This window comes from Fistularia commersonii, chromosome 7 (genome assembly GCF_037954325.1).
Source record: "Fistularia commersonii isolate RoL2024-O1a breed Wild chromosome 7, RoL_Fcom_v1.0, whole genome shotgun sequence".
Classification (NCBI taxonomy): Eukaryota; Metazoa; Chordata; class Actinopteri; order Syngnathiformes; family Fistulariidae; genus Fistularia; species Fistularia commersonii.
In genome coordinates this window covers 7868848-7886273 of record NC_141290.1, presented here as the reverse complement: position 1 = coordinate 7886273, position 17426 = coordinate 7868848, and the positions used below count along the sequence as shown (strand labels likewise).

Here is a 17426-nt window from a genome sequence, read left to right as displayed (position 1 = left end):
CATTCCAGTGACGAGATCTTTTAGATGGTCCTATCTAGGTTTGTGCCCGTCTTCCTGGCCGAGAAGACACCATGACATGTAGAAAGGGGAATCTTCCCCTCGCTGCACAGAGTCCCACGATTCTGTAATGACTGACATTTTGTAATGAGATCTTGACTAGTAAAACAGTCATCCATCTATGCCCTCTTCTGCCGGGCTGGGTCTCAGGGGCAGCCCCCCTTTGTTCAGCTCTTTGGAGGGGGTCTCGGGCTACATTGGGCCTCGAGCGTGTCCTGGTTCTTCCCTCCCAGGGAGCCATCCGGACCAGATACCACCTCATCCGGTTCCTCCGGATGTGGAGGAGGAGCGGCTTGACCAGTAAATCCTTCATCACCCCGACGGACCAACGCAGGGTCTTCATCACCTGTGATGCTGCACCGGTCCATCTGTCGATCTCCTGTGGCATTCTTTCCCCACTCGTGAAGAAGAGCCTGAAATACTTGAACCCCTCAGCTCAGAGGAGGAAGGACCTGAACCTTGGGCTCGGAGGTGCTGATCCTCATCCCGACAGCTTCACATTCAGCTGCCAACTGCTCCAGCGAGAGCTAGAGGTCACTGTCTGACAAAGCCAACAGGACCACATCGTCTGCAAATAGCAGAGAGCCAATCCTGAGGTCACCAAAACAGATGTCCTCAACACCTGGGCTGCGCCTACAACTTCTGTCCGTAAATGCTGAACAGAATCACTGACAGAAGGCCGCCCTGGTGGAATCCAACCCACACAAGGGACCAAATGGCCTGTATCACGAGGACTGGTACCCAATACTCCCTGAGGGGACGGGCTCGAACGTCTTCCAGATTTTTAAAACACATGTAAACTGGTTGACCAAAGTCCCATACACCCTCAAGTCCTCTTCTTTAAAAAGGGGATCACCGTCAGTGATGCTACCTACATCTATTGGAAGGTGTGTCGTTGCAGCAGAGGAGGGATCCTGTGACCTGCTTCCAGCTGAGGAAAAACAAGGTCCATTAGTGTTTGTCATCAAGTTTGCCATCTGATCTTTTTCCTGTCCCTTACTTGAGACTATTCTGCCCTGGGTGACCCTACCAGGGACATAAGGCCTCTGAAAACTGAGCTCCAAGGATCTCTTGGAAATGTGAAACCGTTCCGCCATGGTGATGTGGGGCTAAAATGTAATGTAAAACAAAATTAATACTTTTGCTTTTTCTTCCCACACACACACAAAAAAAAAAAAAAAAATTACTGCACCCTCCTGCATAATGCAAGGTGTTGGTATTTCATCTTTAGTTGAGAAAAAAGGAATTCACCATATTAAAGTCTTATTTTTATCTCACTTTGACCTAGTTCCCATTCTGGGGTAACTGTTAAATAATAAAAACATGGATATAAAGCTTAAAAATGGTTTTCTTTCAAAACTTACTGATTTCCCATAATATTAGCCATCTTCATGAATTCATGATATCACGGATGCCCACATTATGTTGTATGGTTTTGGTCAAATGTGCCTTTTCCTGCCATGATGCAGTTATTTATCAAATGAGGCTGTACATAAACAGGCATGTTTATAGCTAGGATGTGTAAAATCGCAGTGTTTGTCGATATTGCTGTCCACATTTGAGCAGTTTGAATGCTCATTACTGTGAAAAGAACGATTCCTTGTAATTCAGAGAAAAGAATATTTTGAAGAAAACAAAACATCAAAAATTTTATTGATAGACATTTGTTTGTATTTATACGGACATCGAGATGTAACATGGCCTTAAATTATTATACTGAAACAATTTTGCATGAAAAATAGAAAAATACAATACTTATTTACAGCGAGCATAGCTGAATCTTGTTTTCAAGTGAAAGGTAGTCATGACCATGTATGAAATAATCAACAACAATGTTGTCATAAAAGCAGCTGTCTCTGCAGTCAGAGGGTTTGGATTGTTGTGTCGTACAATATCTACAAATAAACCCGGAAACATCAGTCTCTTCCGGGTCAGGCTGTAAACGCATCATTCAGCGCACTCGTCAGAAACGAGTCAACAGTCATTGTAAGAATTCCATTTCTTCCAAATTCACAATTGGCTGCTGAATCTGCAATGGAAAAGAAAAAAAAGTCAACAGTTCAGATTCATGTTTCTTTTTCGATGCTTGTCAAGTCCTATTAATGTTCACAATGATGACGACATTAATAAATATGTATCTAGAGCACCTGTCATCAAAGTGCTGTAAAGGTGAGAAGAGTCAACAGTAGGTGGCGGAAAAACATTCAATTCATATCAAGCAGGTCGCTAATTCTTCAAGTGTTCAACAGAAGTGCCCCATGTCAGGGTGATGCGGTGGAGTACTGGAGTCTTACCGGTGATAAAAACTGGATAGCGTGCTGATATGTTCTGCATCTGCAAGCAGATCAGACACGAGAGGTAGTCGAATCTGTCTCTTGACCTGTCATCACATTTGTGGTAAGGCAAGACCTGCAAGAGTTCAGCCTCTTGACACTTCTTTAAGAATTGCTCCTTCTCCTCGGCCTCTGCGTTGAACCTGGGTCGGAGGGTTACAGATTTTTGGTGTGCAAAAGTGGGCGTTCGAGGTGCACGTTCCAGGACAGTGCGTTGACTTCATAAAACCTCTGGTTACTTTATGACAACACCAACGGAAAGGGACATTCACTGAGTCGGAGAGCCACTGGGTAGGACAGGTGGACACATCTGACCGGGGGTTAGAGTAGTACAAACTCCTGGTAATATCTTAAAACCGGCTTCATCCCTACCTGGCCCTTTTTTTCAAATGATGACTGTCTCTGTAGTGGAACATCCACTTCCACTTCCCTTTTTCACTTAGACCCTGTATGACGTCTGACAGTTTTCTCATGTTGCCTAAACATTTAAACAATGGTAAGATTGTTAACCGCCAGTGTCAATAGATAAAAACAAACATCAGGTCGAGTAACAAGAGCACATACGAAGACTGATGGATTCCAGCACGGCTTTGTCAAGCATGATAAATCCACCCCTTGAGAAAAGATCCTGATATGTGAGATTCACAACATCATCTGGTTCGTCGATGCCAGCGAACTGCACTCCCGGCGTTTTCTTCAGCTCCAGCAAATGTGGAACCTGGGATTTTAAAACAAGAAGAAGTTGTTATTTTATAGTCATGTATGTACCGGAGTGCTGCGATTGACCCTTGACTCTATTAGGTCTTTTACCTCACAGATGTGCTCTTCAATGTCTTCATTCCTAAGGATGACGAGTAGAGATGAACCGTTCTTGTCGAGAAAGAACTGAGATGGCTGGACAGCAGTGTAACCCTCTTCTTCCAACAGTATCTTTTGAAAATTAAAGAGCACATTTTTGGTATCACAAATTTTACTGGCATGCCAGTTTCTTGCCTGCAGATTTGTCTGTCGTGAACATTTTGCTCGCAGTGCAACAGATGTTAGGGTTGCAAGACTTCCAGCAGGAAGTCGCAGACCCTTTTGAACAGACTTCCTGAAAAAATGTGGAAGTACTGAGCAAGTGCAGCTTGTCAGGTTTCACTGGTGAATATAGATATCCGATATATGAAGGATTTCACAACTTCAGTGGGTTGAGATATTTTGATTTGCATTTTCAGAGAAAACATGCTGTATATCAAAGTGCCCATAGAGCTCAGCTCAGCTTAACTGATGAGCAAGTACCGTATTTTCCGCACTATAAGAAGCACCTATAAGCCTTAAATCTCCGCAAAAACTGAAAGTGCGCCTTATAATCCAGTGCGCCTTATATATGGATCAATATTGAGCTGCAAGAGGTCTTGCAACTACAGGAAGCAGCTGCCGACTCCATGTTGTCCCGTAGAAGAAGTAGCGCGTGGTACATGTTGGGATATATGACTGCAGGATACCGCAGAAGTAGCAGTGGTAAAACGGTAAAGGTCTGTGTATAAAGACCCCAAAATGGCACCTTTCAAGATACAAGCGGAGTTTAAACTCAAGGTGATCAGTCACGCAGTAGAACACGAGTATGGAGCAGCAGCGAGAGAATCCAACATTAATGAATCAATTAAGATGACCTGCGCCAAGTAAAGAAGACCAAACAGAGTTTCCGAGGGAACAAAGCGAGATGGCTACAGTTAAAGGAAAAACTGAACAGTAGATTGTTGAATAAAGCAGCAAGTAGAAGTCTCTACAGTCACTACTTGAATGAAGACAGCAGCGCTAGCTAGTGATGTGAACATCAATGAATTTAGAGGCGGTCGTTCTTGGTGCTTTCTTTTTATGAAACGTTTTGAACCGTGAAAAATTGAGTTGGAAAAACATTGTTTTCAACTGAGGCGGCGCAAATACCAGTAAGAGCTACCGGTACGTACAGTACGATATTGTGAATGGACTAACTTGTTTTGGGAGTGAACGGAGTTGTCAGAACGTTGGTTTGTATTCTATTAATAAAGTTTGACTGACTTATCTGACTGTTTTGTTGACATTCCCTTTAGCGCAGCTCCATTTAGTGGATACATAACGCAACCCCAGCCACTACTGTAGCTTCTATTCTATGCGCCTTATATATGATTTTTTTTTTTTTTTCTTAAATAGGCCATTCATTGAAGGTGCGCCTTATAATCCGGTGCGCCTTATAGTGCGGAAAATACAAGGAGTACAGTACATCCAATGCACAATATGCCCCCGGAACTAGAATGTGTTAAAACCATACCTTTGTGTCCTCAAAGAATGAATCGTCTGATGTCTTTAATATGTAGAATCTGTTGCTGATTTTACATGACTTCTTTCCACTAGCGTCCAGATTATTCTGAATTTTTTTGTCCAGCTCAGTCTTAACATGTCCACAGAAATCAGACTGGTTTCTTGAATTGTTCCTTGGGCCGTCAGTGTCCATTTGTAAGTGCTTTTGCCTAGAAGGGGACCTTTTGCCATCACAGACATCACTGGTTATTGCATTGTACGAACACTCCGAGATCACCCAAGAAATCTTTGCATTATCCACGGAGTTGCTGGTCTCATGGGATAACTTTTCAAGTTCTGACATGTTTTCATTTCCTGCCCCGCCTTCCGGTGTGTTCCTCTCTGGTTGGTCTACTTTGATCGTCCGTCCAACAAACATGGTTGCGTCAGAATGTTCCTCTGACTCAACTACCTCTTCTAGACTGGAGAATTTCATAGGCACAGGACTCTTGAAAGGCAACTTTGACTCATTCTGGGTGTTCATTTTTCCTGAGAGGATTAGGCATTCTTGTTCCATAGATGCTTGTGCAATGCCGTTCTGTAGGCACCTTTGAGAGAGGTCTTCCAGAAGAGGAAGTGATATTTTCTGGCCAGTGTTAAAAACCGTATATATGAGTGAACAGTGTGGTTCTGGAACATGACTGTCATCTGTTGAGTTGCGATCGTTGTCCTCCACTGAGGAACCACTCTCTTCAAGCTCCATAAGTTCCTCAGATGTTTGTTCAACTCCCTGAGCTGTCACTAAATGTTGATTTCTGTCAAATGGCTTGGAGGAATGATTTGCTGATTCAGAACAGAACCCAGAGAAAGATGATAAAGGCACTTCTCCACCTTTGTCCTGACATGAAGGAGCTTGACTATCAAATGTATCTCCATCCAAGATAGACTTGTTGCAGTTTTTATCTGAGTGCCATGTTTTGGAAGAAAGCTCCCCGGCCATTTGCATACCAGGTCTGAGTCCAGTAGAATTTTCTTTGAAACTTTGGCCCCCTCTCTCTAAAAGGCTGAAAGTGGATGAAGTGCCTTGGGCAAAAAGAGTTGTTCTCAGTTTATTTTTTGAAGTTGACATTGCAGAATTTGACGCATGTCCTTCCCAGAGGATATATGCTTGACTCTCAGCACTCTCAGATGGTTTTACAGCCATGACAGGATGCTGATTGTACAGAAAGTATTCATGACTTGAATGTACGGATGTAGTTGCTTTGGGCTTATTATGCATGGAACTCTGCTGGCTCATTTTGGGAAACTTGTCAGGAGGAAATGAGTCGAATGGATCCAGTCCCAAACACATTTTCTGCGGTTCATCCATTGTTTCAGAATTGCATTGCTGAACAGATACATCTGTTATATTTGAATGCACCTCATATGAAATAGAGGCAGAGGCTACCGCTGGCTTTGCTCTGCTCATTTTCTTGTTTATAAAGTTGGCTGAGGCAGGATATGGGCGGAGGGAAGCGGGTACACACTTGTTGCTGTGGCTAGACATTGGAAAAGGGGAGTCATCAACTGGTTCAGTTTGAATGGATTTGTTTGTAAGGCTTGATTTGGGAAGGAACTTGTCTGTAGTCCTGACTCTCAGACTTCTTAGTTTAATATCAGGATGAAGACCACAGCGGAGTTTCTGAACGGTGGTCACTGCAAATGCCTCCCAAATTTTTGGCCCATTTGGCATTTCATTCATGATCGGCGCTGAGCATTCACGAGGGTAGTTCTGAGTGAAATTGCAGAATTTCCTCCCGATTAAAGCAGAAGTACAGCTATGACTGGAGCCATGGCAATGTATGCTCTCATGAGGTTTCCTGACTTCTGTTAGGGCAGACAACATCTCGTTTGAGTCATTTGACAAAATTACTGCCTGGCCGGTATCATTAACACGCAAGGGAGATATTTTGGAAGCTGGCAGTTCCAACCCTTTACCATACATCTCAAATGTACCACACACCTCTGTATGTAGAAATGCTACAGGATTGGTTTCTCTCTGGTAATTCATAACTTCTTCAATGTTAACTGGTGGGTGCGTGACATGTGGTTTGCTGCTATCGTTATGAAGGAAGTCTTTGCCATCAAAGGGAAACGTGACCCCATTTTTGAGTTTTTCCAGTCCCTTGCCTGCTCTTTCTGCACTAAGATATAGCTCATCAAGCACTGTCTCTTCAGATGGTGCTTTTTTGAAAACCTCATCCTCGGGTAAATGTTTCTCGGAATAAGATGACTCTTTGTGAGTTGCGCCATCAGCCTTGTCATCACGCTCATCCGATTCCTTATCGTCACTGCTGTGGGTGTCTATCGTTCGTACGCTTTGGCTTCCCTTTTGAATGGTGTCTTTTCCCTGGCAGGTGGACCCATCTGCACCGGTTTCTTGGGGTGAATGGGTGCTCTTATTGGGCATGTGTAACGTTGCCTTCTTACAGTATACGCTATCGGTCACACAAATGGCATCTGGTGAAATGGCCTCATCTAAACATTCTTTATGAATGGAAAGTAGGCCTACTGGAGAGTGAAGAGGTTTTTCTGTAATATGGTCATCCGTCGGTCCGATTCTATTTGTACAGGGCATCCTAGACTCCCAGTCGCTGCAAAGAGCCTTTACACGGTCAGTGTGAAGGGATGCCTCTTCCAGGGGTGCACTGTGGTTGCATGCCTCAAAGTAGTCCTTTGCAATGGGCTCAGCGCTCTCACACACAATTAAATCCATACCTTCTTCCACATCTGTAATTCGAACGTCTTTCTCATCAAATCCATGTTGTTCTTTGATTCTATATTCATTTTGCAGGAAGTCTTCCTCTTCTTTAAAATTTTCAGCCTGGCCTGGTATGACTGCCTCGGGTTTTTCCAAAGCAACCAGTGTCTGATTTTCCATAAGACTTCCTTCACAGAATTTAGTTGCGTCTTCTATTGTCGGCTTTCTAACCCCGTGACTCATTTTTTGAAAAGCTTCATTATTTTTTTCTTCATTTGGGGGTTTAAGGTCCCAGTTTTCTCCATGTCCAAATTGGGTTTCATCCTGCATAGCCTCACATACATCAAACGCCTCTGTTTTCCAGTCGCCCATGTCTGTCTTGGACTTGGATGAATCTGTTCCATGTTTTTGCTGCAAACTCTTCTGTGTAACTTCTACATCATCAGAAACATCTTTCTTATTCATCTTTTCATCGTTGGATCCATGTAACCCACGAGTGACTCTTGAATCGGTCTGATGACTTTTTGAGTGAAGGCAAGTGTTTTCCATCTCCCCTTGTAAAATAAACTTTGGTCTATCATCTTTGGAAGATGGTGCATCAGTTTGCCCGGGGCTGCAAACTCTTTGCACTGGAGTCGAAGCCATCTTATTTTCTATGATGCTTGCGACATCATCCACCTCGCTGATTGTCATTGCAGGGTGTATTGGCTGCATGACACACTAAAAAAAAAAAAAAAAATCAGTGTAAAGAGCAAAGAAGAATTACAACTTGGGACTGATGGAGTAAAAACTAGTGCTTCCCTCTCAGGGACAAATAAAGTGATTCCGATTCCTTTTCATAAAACAGGTTTCACTTGTTGCTATCTAACTTGCATTCATAAACAAAGCAGTACTGTTTAATCAAGTACTAATACTTGGTTTAACATTTACTGCGACAGATTATCCTACAAAATAATGTCTCCATTTCCACTTATGTATCCACCTTGATCACTATTACTAATGCAAACACCAGTATCACGATGACCCTCCCATTTGGCCTCATGGGGACTTCAGAGTTTTCCAAAAATACTTTGCTTTACATCTGCACTAATGTATAGTTTATATATTGAAAGCAGTAGAATAGGAGGCTTCTTATGAGAGCTGAGAACTTCAATTTGACTGCAACCTTTTTGACAACTAGAGTTTCATGAAAAGAAATTAGCAGGACAATGTCAAAGTCTAACCCTTCACTACCTGCAGAAAAACCTACGTCAGCCAGGCTGTGGGTATATTTCTCCTTAAGATGAATGAATGTACATGTTGTTGGTACACGAGGCAAATCAATTGTCCCTAATTAGCTTCTGATAACAATTGAGATGAGACTTTTCTGTTGTCTGCGCATGTCCTCAAAAACGCATTTACATGTAGCACTCTGACAATACAATTGTTTACCGTGAGCAAATCCCATTCATAGACAAGCTGTACAGGTTGTTTGACGACAGAAGTATCAAGAAGTTGTGCTTACCTCACCAAATCCAACTGGCGATTCGAAGGAGTTTGAGGTATGATTAACCTCTTTCAGCTCGCTGCACACTGAAGTCTTATTTCTGCTGACTTGGGGATCCAGAGTGTCAATCTCTTCGGAGGTTCTCATTGATAAGTCCAAAATATCAGTTCCCTCATCTTGTAAAATGTCTTTTTTCCTGAGGTCTAAACCTTTTGAGGTTAAAATATCAGTGATGTCTGGTGAGGGAGCAAACAAATTGGACCTGAGCTCAGGAAGAGCTGGAGCCATCACGGTTCCCCCTGGCATCTCCAAAGACTCATCGTCATCATCTGTACACGGGTATGTCGAGTTTAAGTCCAGTTGAAAAAATCTGGCTGTTGAGCGGCTGTAGAACAGGCCTATCCACATGTGGACGATGAACTGCACCTCCTGAGTGGTGTCTTGAATGGAGAAGTCCCACGGGCTGTAACAATCGGAAACATAGGAAGATTCAGCTCTTTTCAGATGATTCCCTCTTAAAACGAAACTCTGTGCGTGCACTTGTTGTTTACACATCTCATCTAGCAACATAAAAGTTCGGGAATGATAAGAACTTGCGGTTTTCATATTAGTACTTACCCATGCAGGGCACGAATGATAGCTCTCTCCTTGGGATCCATTGAAAACTTGCTGTCCAGACGGAAGTCGTAGTTATCTTTCCATTGTCGCGTGACTCTGATTGATCCACCGCTGTTCTCAAATCTCCGGGAGCGCCTGAACCTTTTTCCAACCACATGTTGACTCAGACATTCTGGACTCAGATGCTTGTATTCATCCTGGTCTTCTTGATCCAGAAAAGGGCGACAGGTTTGGAATCCATTTCTAGCAACTAACTGGTAACATTTCAGAAGTCCAGCAGAACCAGTTAATGGGGACACCAGAGGGGGCATACTTGGTAAACCCAAAGGTTGAGAGGAAGTTGGGGGCAGTGAATAAGCATGTTCTTTAGACACTAAATCGATTAAATCCTTGCCTCCAACAAGGTGACTTGGTGATTGAGACTCAATAGGCTGACTGGGTCTGGCAACAGGATGACCAAGTGGAGAATGAAGAGCACCGTCTTGTTCAGGACTGCTTGTATCTTTCGAGAGGGTGCGTTTCTTCGTATGGAATTGGGGCTTTTGTTCATTTTCCCTGCCAAATTGTGGTGGCATAGGGTCATGTTTGGCACCGAGTGCCAAGTCAGCCAGTAAGGCCAAAGCATTTGTAGATGAGCAAGCACTTTGCATTTTTTCCTCCGCAGAATAAGCAGGACTATATTCTTTGTGTAAGTGTTTTTCACTTAAAGAAGCCGGGGTTTGAAAATGCAACCACCCTGTAACGACGAAACAAGAGAGAGGAGAGAGATAATTCGTGAACGTTTAAAAGCTGCACCAGTGAATTTGGAACACCAACATGTGAACTATCCCATTTAAAAAAAGAATAGCAGTCAACGGTGGTTTTATGCAGTATTCATGCTTGATCAAATGTCTTCTGAAATTTGAAACTCTCTGTCTTTCTACAAAATCCAATTGTCAGAGGTGACATGACAGAGATACAATTGCAGCGGAAGTGAAATATCAAAGTAAGCTTATTCAAGGAAACCATCATGAGAAAATGACTGTGGAGGTTCTCAGTCATCCACGTCATGGGGAACTCGTGTCGAAATCTTCTTGTCGTGGAAACTGCACTTGAATTTCTTCACTTGAAGACGTTTCACCCCTCATCCAAGATTCAGTTCTTGAACTGACTTGAATTTCTTCACTTCAGTTCTCGAACTGAAGAAGCCTCTCAGAAGATGCGTGAACGTCTTCAAGTGAAGAAATTCAAGTTTAGTAACCACGACAAGAAGATTTTGATATGAATTCATCATGATAAAAGAAAGACACAACCGATGGGGAACTATTTGAACAAGTCAGCACAGTGTTTCAAATTGTGACCAGGGGCAGTACTCTCCTGGTGGTTATATTGGTAGAAAAGCAAGTTAGTTGGTTGAGCAGAGGCTGCACCTGTTTATCAGATGTGCACAACTTTATGTTGTTGTAAGAGGACGACCACGCTAAATGCCATGCTAACCACTCGCATATATTAAATTTAAAATGTTTGAAGACTTACATTTCTTTTTGACATGCTCCACAGGGATGTCTTCGTGCTTTTTCAGAGTTTTAATCCTGCTCTTCTTCGGGGAAACCGACGTAGGCTTCTGCATGACCCGAGGTTGTTTGTATGAAACAGTTAGATACTGTGCTTCTGATGAGTCTCGTGTATCTTGACCGTGATTTTTCTGTGCGTTGTCTGCAGCTTCTTTACGGGTCAGGCCGAGTGCACGTGCAAAAACAGGGTCTATTGAAAGTGCGTCTGAATCATCCTTGCCACCCGAATCCGCATCTCGGACAAGTGCGGTTGCATCATTTCTTTTCAACACCTTAGAGGCTGGGTTATTGTTCTTCTTCTTAAGAAGAGGCTCGGATCCTTGAGTAGACTCAGGAATAGCGGGTTCAGGAAGAGTGAGACCTTTTTCTCTCCTTCCATTTAAAAGAATCGATTTCAGTTTACTTAATCGGAATTCTCCATTTGTAACAAAATGCCCTTGGGTTGGATTTTCACTAACTACATCTAAGGTTTGAGTGTCCGTGCTAAGATTCTGTGATGGATGTTCACAACTTGAGACCACTGGGCCATTTCCAGCATCTGATGCCGTGTTGTCTTCTGGGTTTACAATACCACCGTCAATTTTTGGAGGCTGAGTTTCTTCTTCCTTCAAGATCGCCTCAGTCTTGTCCCCTTCTGTTTCAGGAGTAAAGCTTGAGTCTTGCTCCATTTCAGAAGTGTCCTGGGCTGTCACAGGTAGATCTATTACCATTTTTTCGGGACAAACTTTACCATTTGTACAGTGTAGCTTCTCCTTGAAGGACTTTATCTGAGTTACATCTACGGAGCCGTGAGGAACCAAGATTTTTCCACATTCGCTGATGACTGGCTTCAAGTCCCAACACTCGTTTTTCTTTCTCTGACGACAAGCTTCCAGTTCCATTAAGATGGTTCTGTCCCATTTCTTCTTTCCGGCTTCTGGAGTTCTCTCCTCTGCAACAGAGATAGAAGTTTTCGGTTTTCCTATTTCTTTCGGCAGTTTTCCAAATTCTTGCTCACAAATTTGCCGTTTCCCCCAATCAATATCGGAAGATATATCTAGTTGTGGTTGGCCTGATAAGTGAATTGCCTTATCAGATTCCTGGAGCTTAAAATCGTCTCCTTCCGAAATCTCGACTGATCGTGGACCAACAGTCAGCTCACTTGTTTGAGCTTCTTTTTTAGCTGGGGAATATTGCTCGTGCTTTGTCCTCCATCTTCTTTTCAAAGGATTGTTGACCGATGGAAAATCCAGAACGCTCCTGGTTCTGCTGGGCTCTCGAGTTGAACAGCTCATGGCCACTATTTGTGAGCTTGGCGTTAACGAGGTGGGAAGCTGCAAATCGTTATTCTTTAGCAACACATTACTGGTCACGCCAAGGTTTGTCTGGTTTACACGTTGCTCGGAGGTTATGCTTAAAATCACCTCTTCCGAAAGGTTACTCGAAATAGAGGAAAACGAAGTTTTCACCGCCGAGTCGTTGGTTTTATCGACCAGATGCGGGTTAGATTCTTTGGAGTCTGATTTTGTGTCTCCAGCTTGCAAATCACTAGGCACCGAACTTTGAGAGGCAGCCGTAAAGTTCACTTGTGCTTCGCCGCTTGTTGACCAGCTGCCCATGAATGCCTCTTTGTCTGCGGGAGACTGCTGGCCCACCTGATGGTCTTCAGACCGCATGCTCAAAAGACTCGATGATACCTCCTCTGGAGAGGAGATACAGACGTAGACATCATCACCAAGCTCTTGTTTTTGCTTTTCTTCTTTCAAAGCCAAAATTTCAGAGGCCTGAGGCACGGGTAGCTGAAAAGAGAACGGTTTCCTCAAATACGTCCTTAAATTATGCCACGCTCCTTTGGTTCGATCCAGGGGTGAGTAAAGGTGTTTGTGGCTATTGTGGGTGTCATCATACTGAAAGGAATCGGGAAAGATGCCGCCTTTCACGGGATTCATCAGAGTTGCGTAACTCTGCATGTAGTGCACCAACAAATCACACAGTTGATTGTAGGGTTCAACGTGTGTGTTTTCAACTTGGCTTTCTGCATAGCTTAGTGCTGGTAGAATCCCGAGGATCTCGGATGGCACGATGAGGCCATCTCCGCCCAACCGAGGCCATCTCTGTCCAGAGTTTATGTCTGTGTTAAAGCAATGAAAGGATAGATGGTTAATCGCAGATTTATGACCGGGTCGGATTTGTAACGTCAAGCAAGAAATGACTAAAACGGTACGGCACGGTCAATTTACGGGCCGAGAATCATTTCAATTTCCAAATCTGACGGCAAACACGGGCTATAATCACCTCTCTGTATCACCCGTGCCTCTGGAAAAACAAAAAGTCCCCGCAGTCCATCAGTGGGACTGAAATGTTTAGCTGCAAAAACACAAAACATGGGGATTTAATTTACAGTTGTCAACACAGAGAATGATGCGGTTTTGTCATGAGCCTTAACTTAAAACACCACCATCTTACCGTCATTTGTGAGAAAATGGGAGGAGTGCAAGAGGATAAGAAAACCACAGTCATTCAGAGGAATAACCAGAGCCTACAACACAATGCAAGTAAAACTCAGGCAGGTTAAAAAAAAAGAGACACCGTCTGTCATTTGATGAGCAAAATAAATAAGAGCACTAAATGGCATGAATCTTTGGAGGGTTGGGTTTTTTTGGATTAAAAAAAAAACAAAAAACTAAACTCACAAAATCTTTGTCCAGTATTTCCTGCAGAAGCAAAGAAAGTGGGCTTGCCTGGCCTGTTCCAGAGGGAACCAACTCACACAGGCTATAATACAAGCCATCGACTGAGACTAAAAGAAAGTGAAAAGGACATCAGCTCCCAGATGCTCACCACAGTTGAACGACAATGCTCTACTTTGCTGTTCACACCCACCTTCTCGCGAGGATGGGGACTCAAAGGTATTCTTTGGCAGCAGATGTCTCAGATTGGACATGGAAATGACGTGGTCCACTTTAACCACTGGAGGCCTTACATCACAGCAAAAAACAAATGAAAAGAGGTTGTCTAGATCGTTCGGGAAAATAAACCAAATGAACAATATTTATATTTATTTCACAAACAAAATTAACTTACAGTTGTGTTGGGAGTGCAGTTCCCTGTGTAGCTCTCAGCCCCACTTCATAGATTAAGGTGTCTACTTGGAGTTGGCCCTTCCAGGTAAAGTAATTATTAACTGGACCAAAATGATCAAATAAAACAATTTAAAAAATCTAGTGCATTGAGTCAATCAATTTAGTATTCACATTAACATTATTGGCACAATTCAAAAGAATTGAAGCAAACCCTTTGTTTTGATTTGTGCGACTGTTTGACAATTTCATTTTTTTAACAAAGTCATTGAAAGCAACATAATTGCTATTAATAAAAGTAAACTTACCTTGTTTCTTCTCTAAGCTGAAGGATGAAATATTTGAATAAAACCATTACTGTAAGCTAAAAAACTGAAATGGTGTAATAGAGAATGTTTAATGCCACACTACCTTTTAATTTGCGGTGCTAACGGTGTTGTTTTGTTGTCCGTGTATGAAAACGATACGACAGCAAAAGGACAGGCGAGGCTGGGCGAGCGGGCGGTCTCATTGCTTCCGTCGTCGAGCAACTCATAAATGTAATACTTGAAAAACAAAAGAGGACGAAGGTGAGGTGTGTCTTCAGGCACTGAGGCGCTCAAAGAGAATGTGACGGCAATCCAGACGTTCAACCACAACAACAGGTATGCTAAAATAACAGTCCTATCGGCCTCGTTCATGTTCAAAAGGCCAAATGGAATACTTTCACTGCGATAACAATCTTTAGGCCGCGGCTACAGTCGTACGCAGGCCTCTGAGCCCATGGCCAGTCTTACCTGGCTCCTCTGGAATGAAAGAAAGGAGCTGCTACTGGGTGACACTGAGGACAACTGGTCGGATACGTGGCAGTCAAACCCCGCGGTGGGCTCGGTGAAAGTCAAAGTGTAGTTTTCTGAGACCGCTTTGACTCTCCCCTGCGGGACACGACAAGAAGAGTCACCGGGAGGAAAACGATATCTATTGAAATGTCGGGTGTTTTTCTACCATTCAGTACCTTTGTGAGCCGGATGATAGCGATGTATCCCGATTTCGCGCTATCCCAGCGATTCACATCCAAACAATCAGAAAACCTGCATAGGGAAACGCCTGGGGAGACAAAGCGTGCTCATAAAAATAAATCCAAGCCTGCATGAACTGGCGTGCACCGGTCACAGACAAAATATTTAGTAAATATCTGCCCTTTCCGGAACAAGCTGTAAACTTCTGGACTTATCTTTCCACCAAAGTCAACAACCGCTGCCAAAACACTTCATGTGGTGGAACGAAGATGTTCGTGAGACGTTTATTGCGAGCGGCACTAAACCGTTTCTGCACTTTATAAGCATAATAATCATATGGTTATCTAAAAAATGAGGAGCTTAGCATAAACGCGAACATAGAGTTGGTTTTCTTTTTCCCCCCATTCATGGAAAAGGAACCGCTTCTCTTGACTGATGATGATGCGGTTCGCTACCCGAAGTCCAACCTTGATGTTTAACGGGGAATTTGACGATCAAATAGTAATTTAGGCTCTTCGAGCTGGTCTTTTTAATGGAATATGGAATCTTTAATTGATCACTGTAAAACATAAGTGTCAACAACAAGCTAAGCCCTGCTTTTAGGTGATGGGACCTCCCTTCGCTTTCCAAGAGTAGTGACATCCTTTTCCAAGAACATTTGGTGTGCACAGGTTGCTACGGCGATATATCCTGCTGCACAGGGAACCACGGGATTGAAAAAAACATGTCAAGCGATGCAACATGGACTATTTAGACTTTAAGAGTTTAAGTAACTATCGCAACACAGGAAGAAAAAGTCAAAACATGGGCCACCTTAAAAGTGTTGCGTTTGAAACCAAAATACCACATGACTAAAAACTGCCTAGATGAATACGTGTCTACGTGCTTTCTGTTTCACATCGAGAAGGCTCTAGCTTCCGTGTGTGCACTATTGGGTGACGGACATGCTTTTGGTTTCACTATCAGCGGAGCTGCTGCCCATGGCGTGCCAGGTGAGCCAACTCGATGATAAAGCCTTGATTTTTAGCACCATGCTCACACTTTGAAAGTTAATTAATTGTCTCCGTCTGTGTCGAGGTGCTACGTTCAACGTTCCCTGACAAACATTTCCTTCATTTACCCTTGACGGGGTCTCCAAGAGCTGTGCTTGTGTTGTTCCCGTTGAGCACACCGGTGTCTCCCAGGGCATTGGCCTTTTGAAAGAGAGGGGTTCGGAAACGCATGAGGACCAGGCGTGACGTTCTTCAAAACACACGAGCCGGCGCTCGGGATTACCTGTTTGGCGTCATCGAACAACAGGAAACCGTAGGTTTCCTTCAGATCCTCCTCCGAATACCCGAGTTGTTTTTTCCTGGCTCGGCATGCCTCGTACTGAGGAACAAGACAAGGATCATCAGGGCTTGGAGAAAGAAGTCTGAATGTTGGGGTGCGCACCTGGCGTCGGTCGGACTTATGACAGAGCTCCGGACTGACCTTCTCCTCCAGGCAAGGGTTCTTGAGGAAAACAGCAGACGTGTATGTGAATCTCAGCCTTGACTCCTGGTGTAAGAAGCCGTCCTGCAAAGGAGCCACGATACACCGCTGGAACTCTGGAGAACAACATTGAACTGGGACCAGAGAACCTGCAGGGAGAAGCGCACATGAGCTCCGGATGCCGGCGACGTGGCAGAATGACCTCTTTTGTTTTCACCCCCGAGTCCCGTTTCACGTTTCGGCTCCCCACAGAAGCGGGGGAGGTGGTGTCCCCGGGAAGGAGACGGAACCCCCCCGGAAGATCGAACGTCGACCGGGCGGAGGACCGCCGGGGCGGGTGGGGGAGGGGAACCGTTCGGAGCTCCGCCGCCCGGGGGGAAAGAGGGAAAGTTTTCGAGGCGGCTGGAAGGCCGGTCACCTGAAACCGGAGCACAGTCGGTCCCACTTTCCATCGCAGAAGTCCGTTAAGACCTCCGTCCTTTGAGTCTTTTCCCACCTCGGCCACTGTCGGTCACTCTTTCAGACATTTTTACACATTTCCAGACGCCGTCCGTCGCGGGATGTTAGCCCCTCCCGGCGGGCTAGCCCCGACTGTTGCTTTCACAACACCCGAGCTACAACCAGGAAGTTAGCAAAACAGAAGCTCAAAATCAAAGTATGACAAGAGTTTAAATCCAAACGAGGTTTTTGGAAACAACGGCCGGTTCGATAAAAGAAAGTCGGCCGGCCGCCAAAGTTTCGGTCACACGAGCCGAGAGTCCCGAAAGAATTGGAAACAGAAACAGAAACCTGACGAGGCGGAAGCGGCCATCTTGGATCTCGGCTGGAGCCGAGCTCTGGGGCAGCG

At 44.1% G+C, this 17426-nt stretch overlaps 1 protein-coding gene across 2 annotated transcripts; it reads right to left on the bottom strand.

Moving 5' to 3' along the window:
* Nucleotides 1-1679: 1679 nt before the first annotated feature.
* tasor2 (transcription activation suppressor family member 2) lies at nt 1680-17279 on the bottom strand. 2 transcript variants are annotated; one of them, XM_086149508.1, is made up of 22 exons: nt 16998-17279; nt 16580-16728; nt 16382-16477; nt 16227-16299; nt 15103-15194; nt 14885-15022; nt 14520-14653; nt 14417-14433; nt 14113-14212; nt 13912-14006; nt 13722-13828; nt 13495-13567; nt 13324-13395; nt 11012-13159; nt 9497-10232; nt 8897-9341; nt 4684-8112; nt 3201-3320; nt 2955-3108; nt 2763-2868; nt 2352-2533; nt 1680-2086 (listed from the first exon to the last, which is right to left on the bottom strand). In XM_086149508.1, exons 1-22 carry the CDS (start codon nt 17029-17031, stop codon nt 1989-1991), a joined length of 8598 nt encoding a protein of 2865 aa, XP_086005634.1. In that variant the 5' UTR covers nt 17032-17279; the 3' UTR covers nt 1680-1988. The 2 variants fall into 2 exon arrangements, with proteins under 2 accessions (XP_086005634.1, XP_086005635.1); XM_086149509.1 differs by lacking the exons at nt 1680-2086; nt 2352-2533; nt 2763-2868; ... (3 more) ...; nt 8897-9341; nt 9497-10232 and having other exon boundaries at nt 12774-12827; nt 12937-13159.
* Nucleotides 17280-17426: the final 147 nt, after the last annotated feature.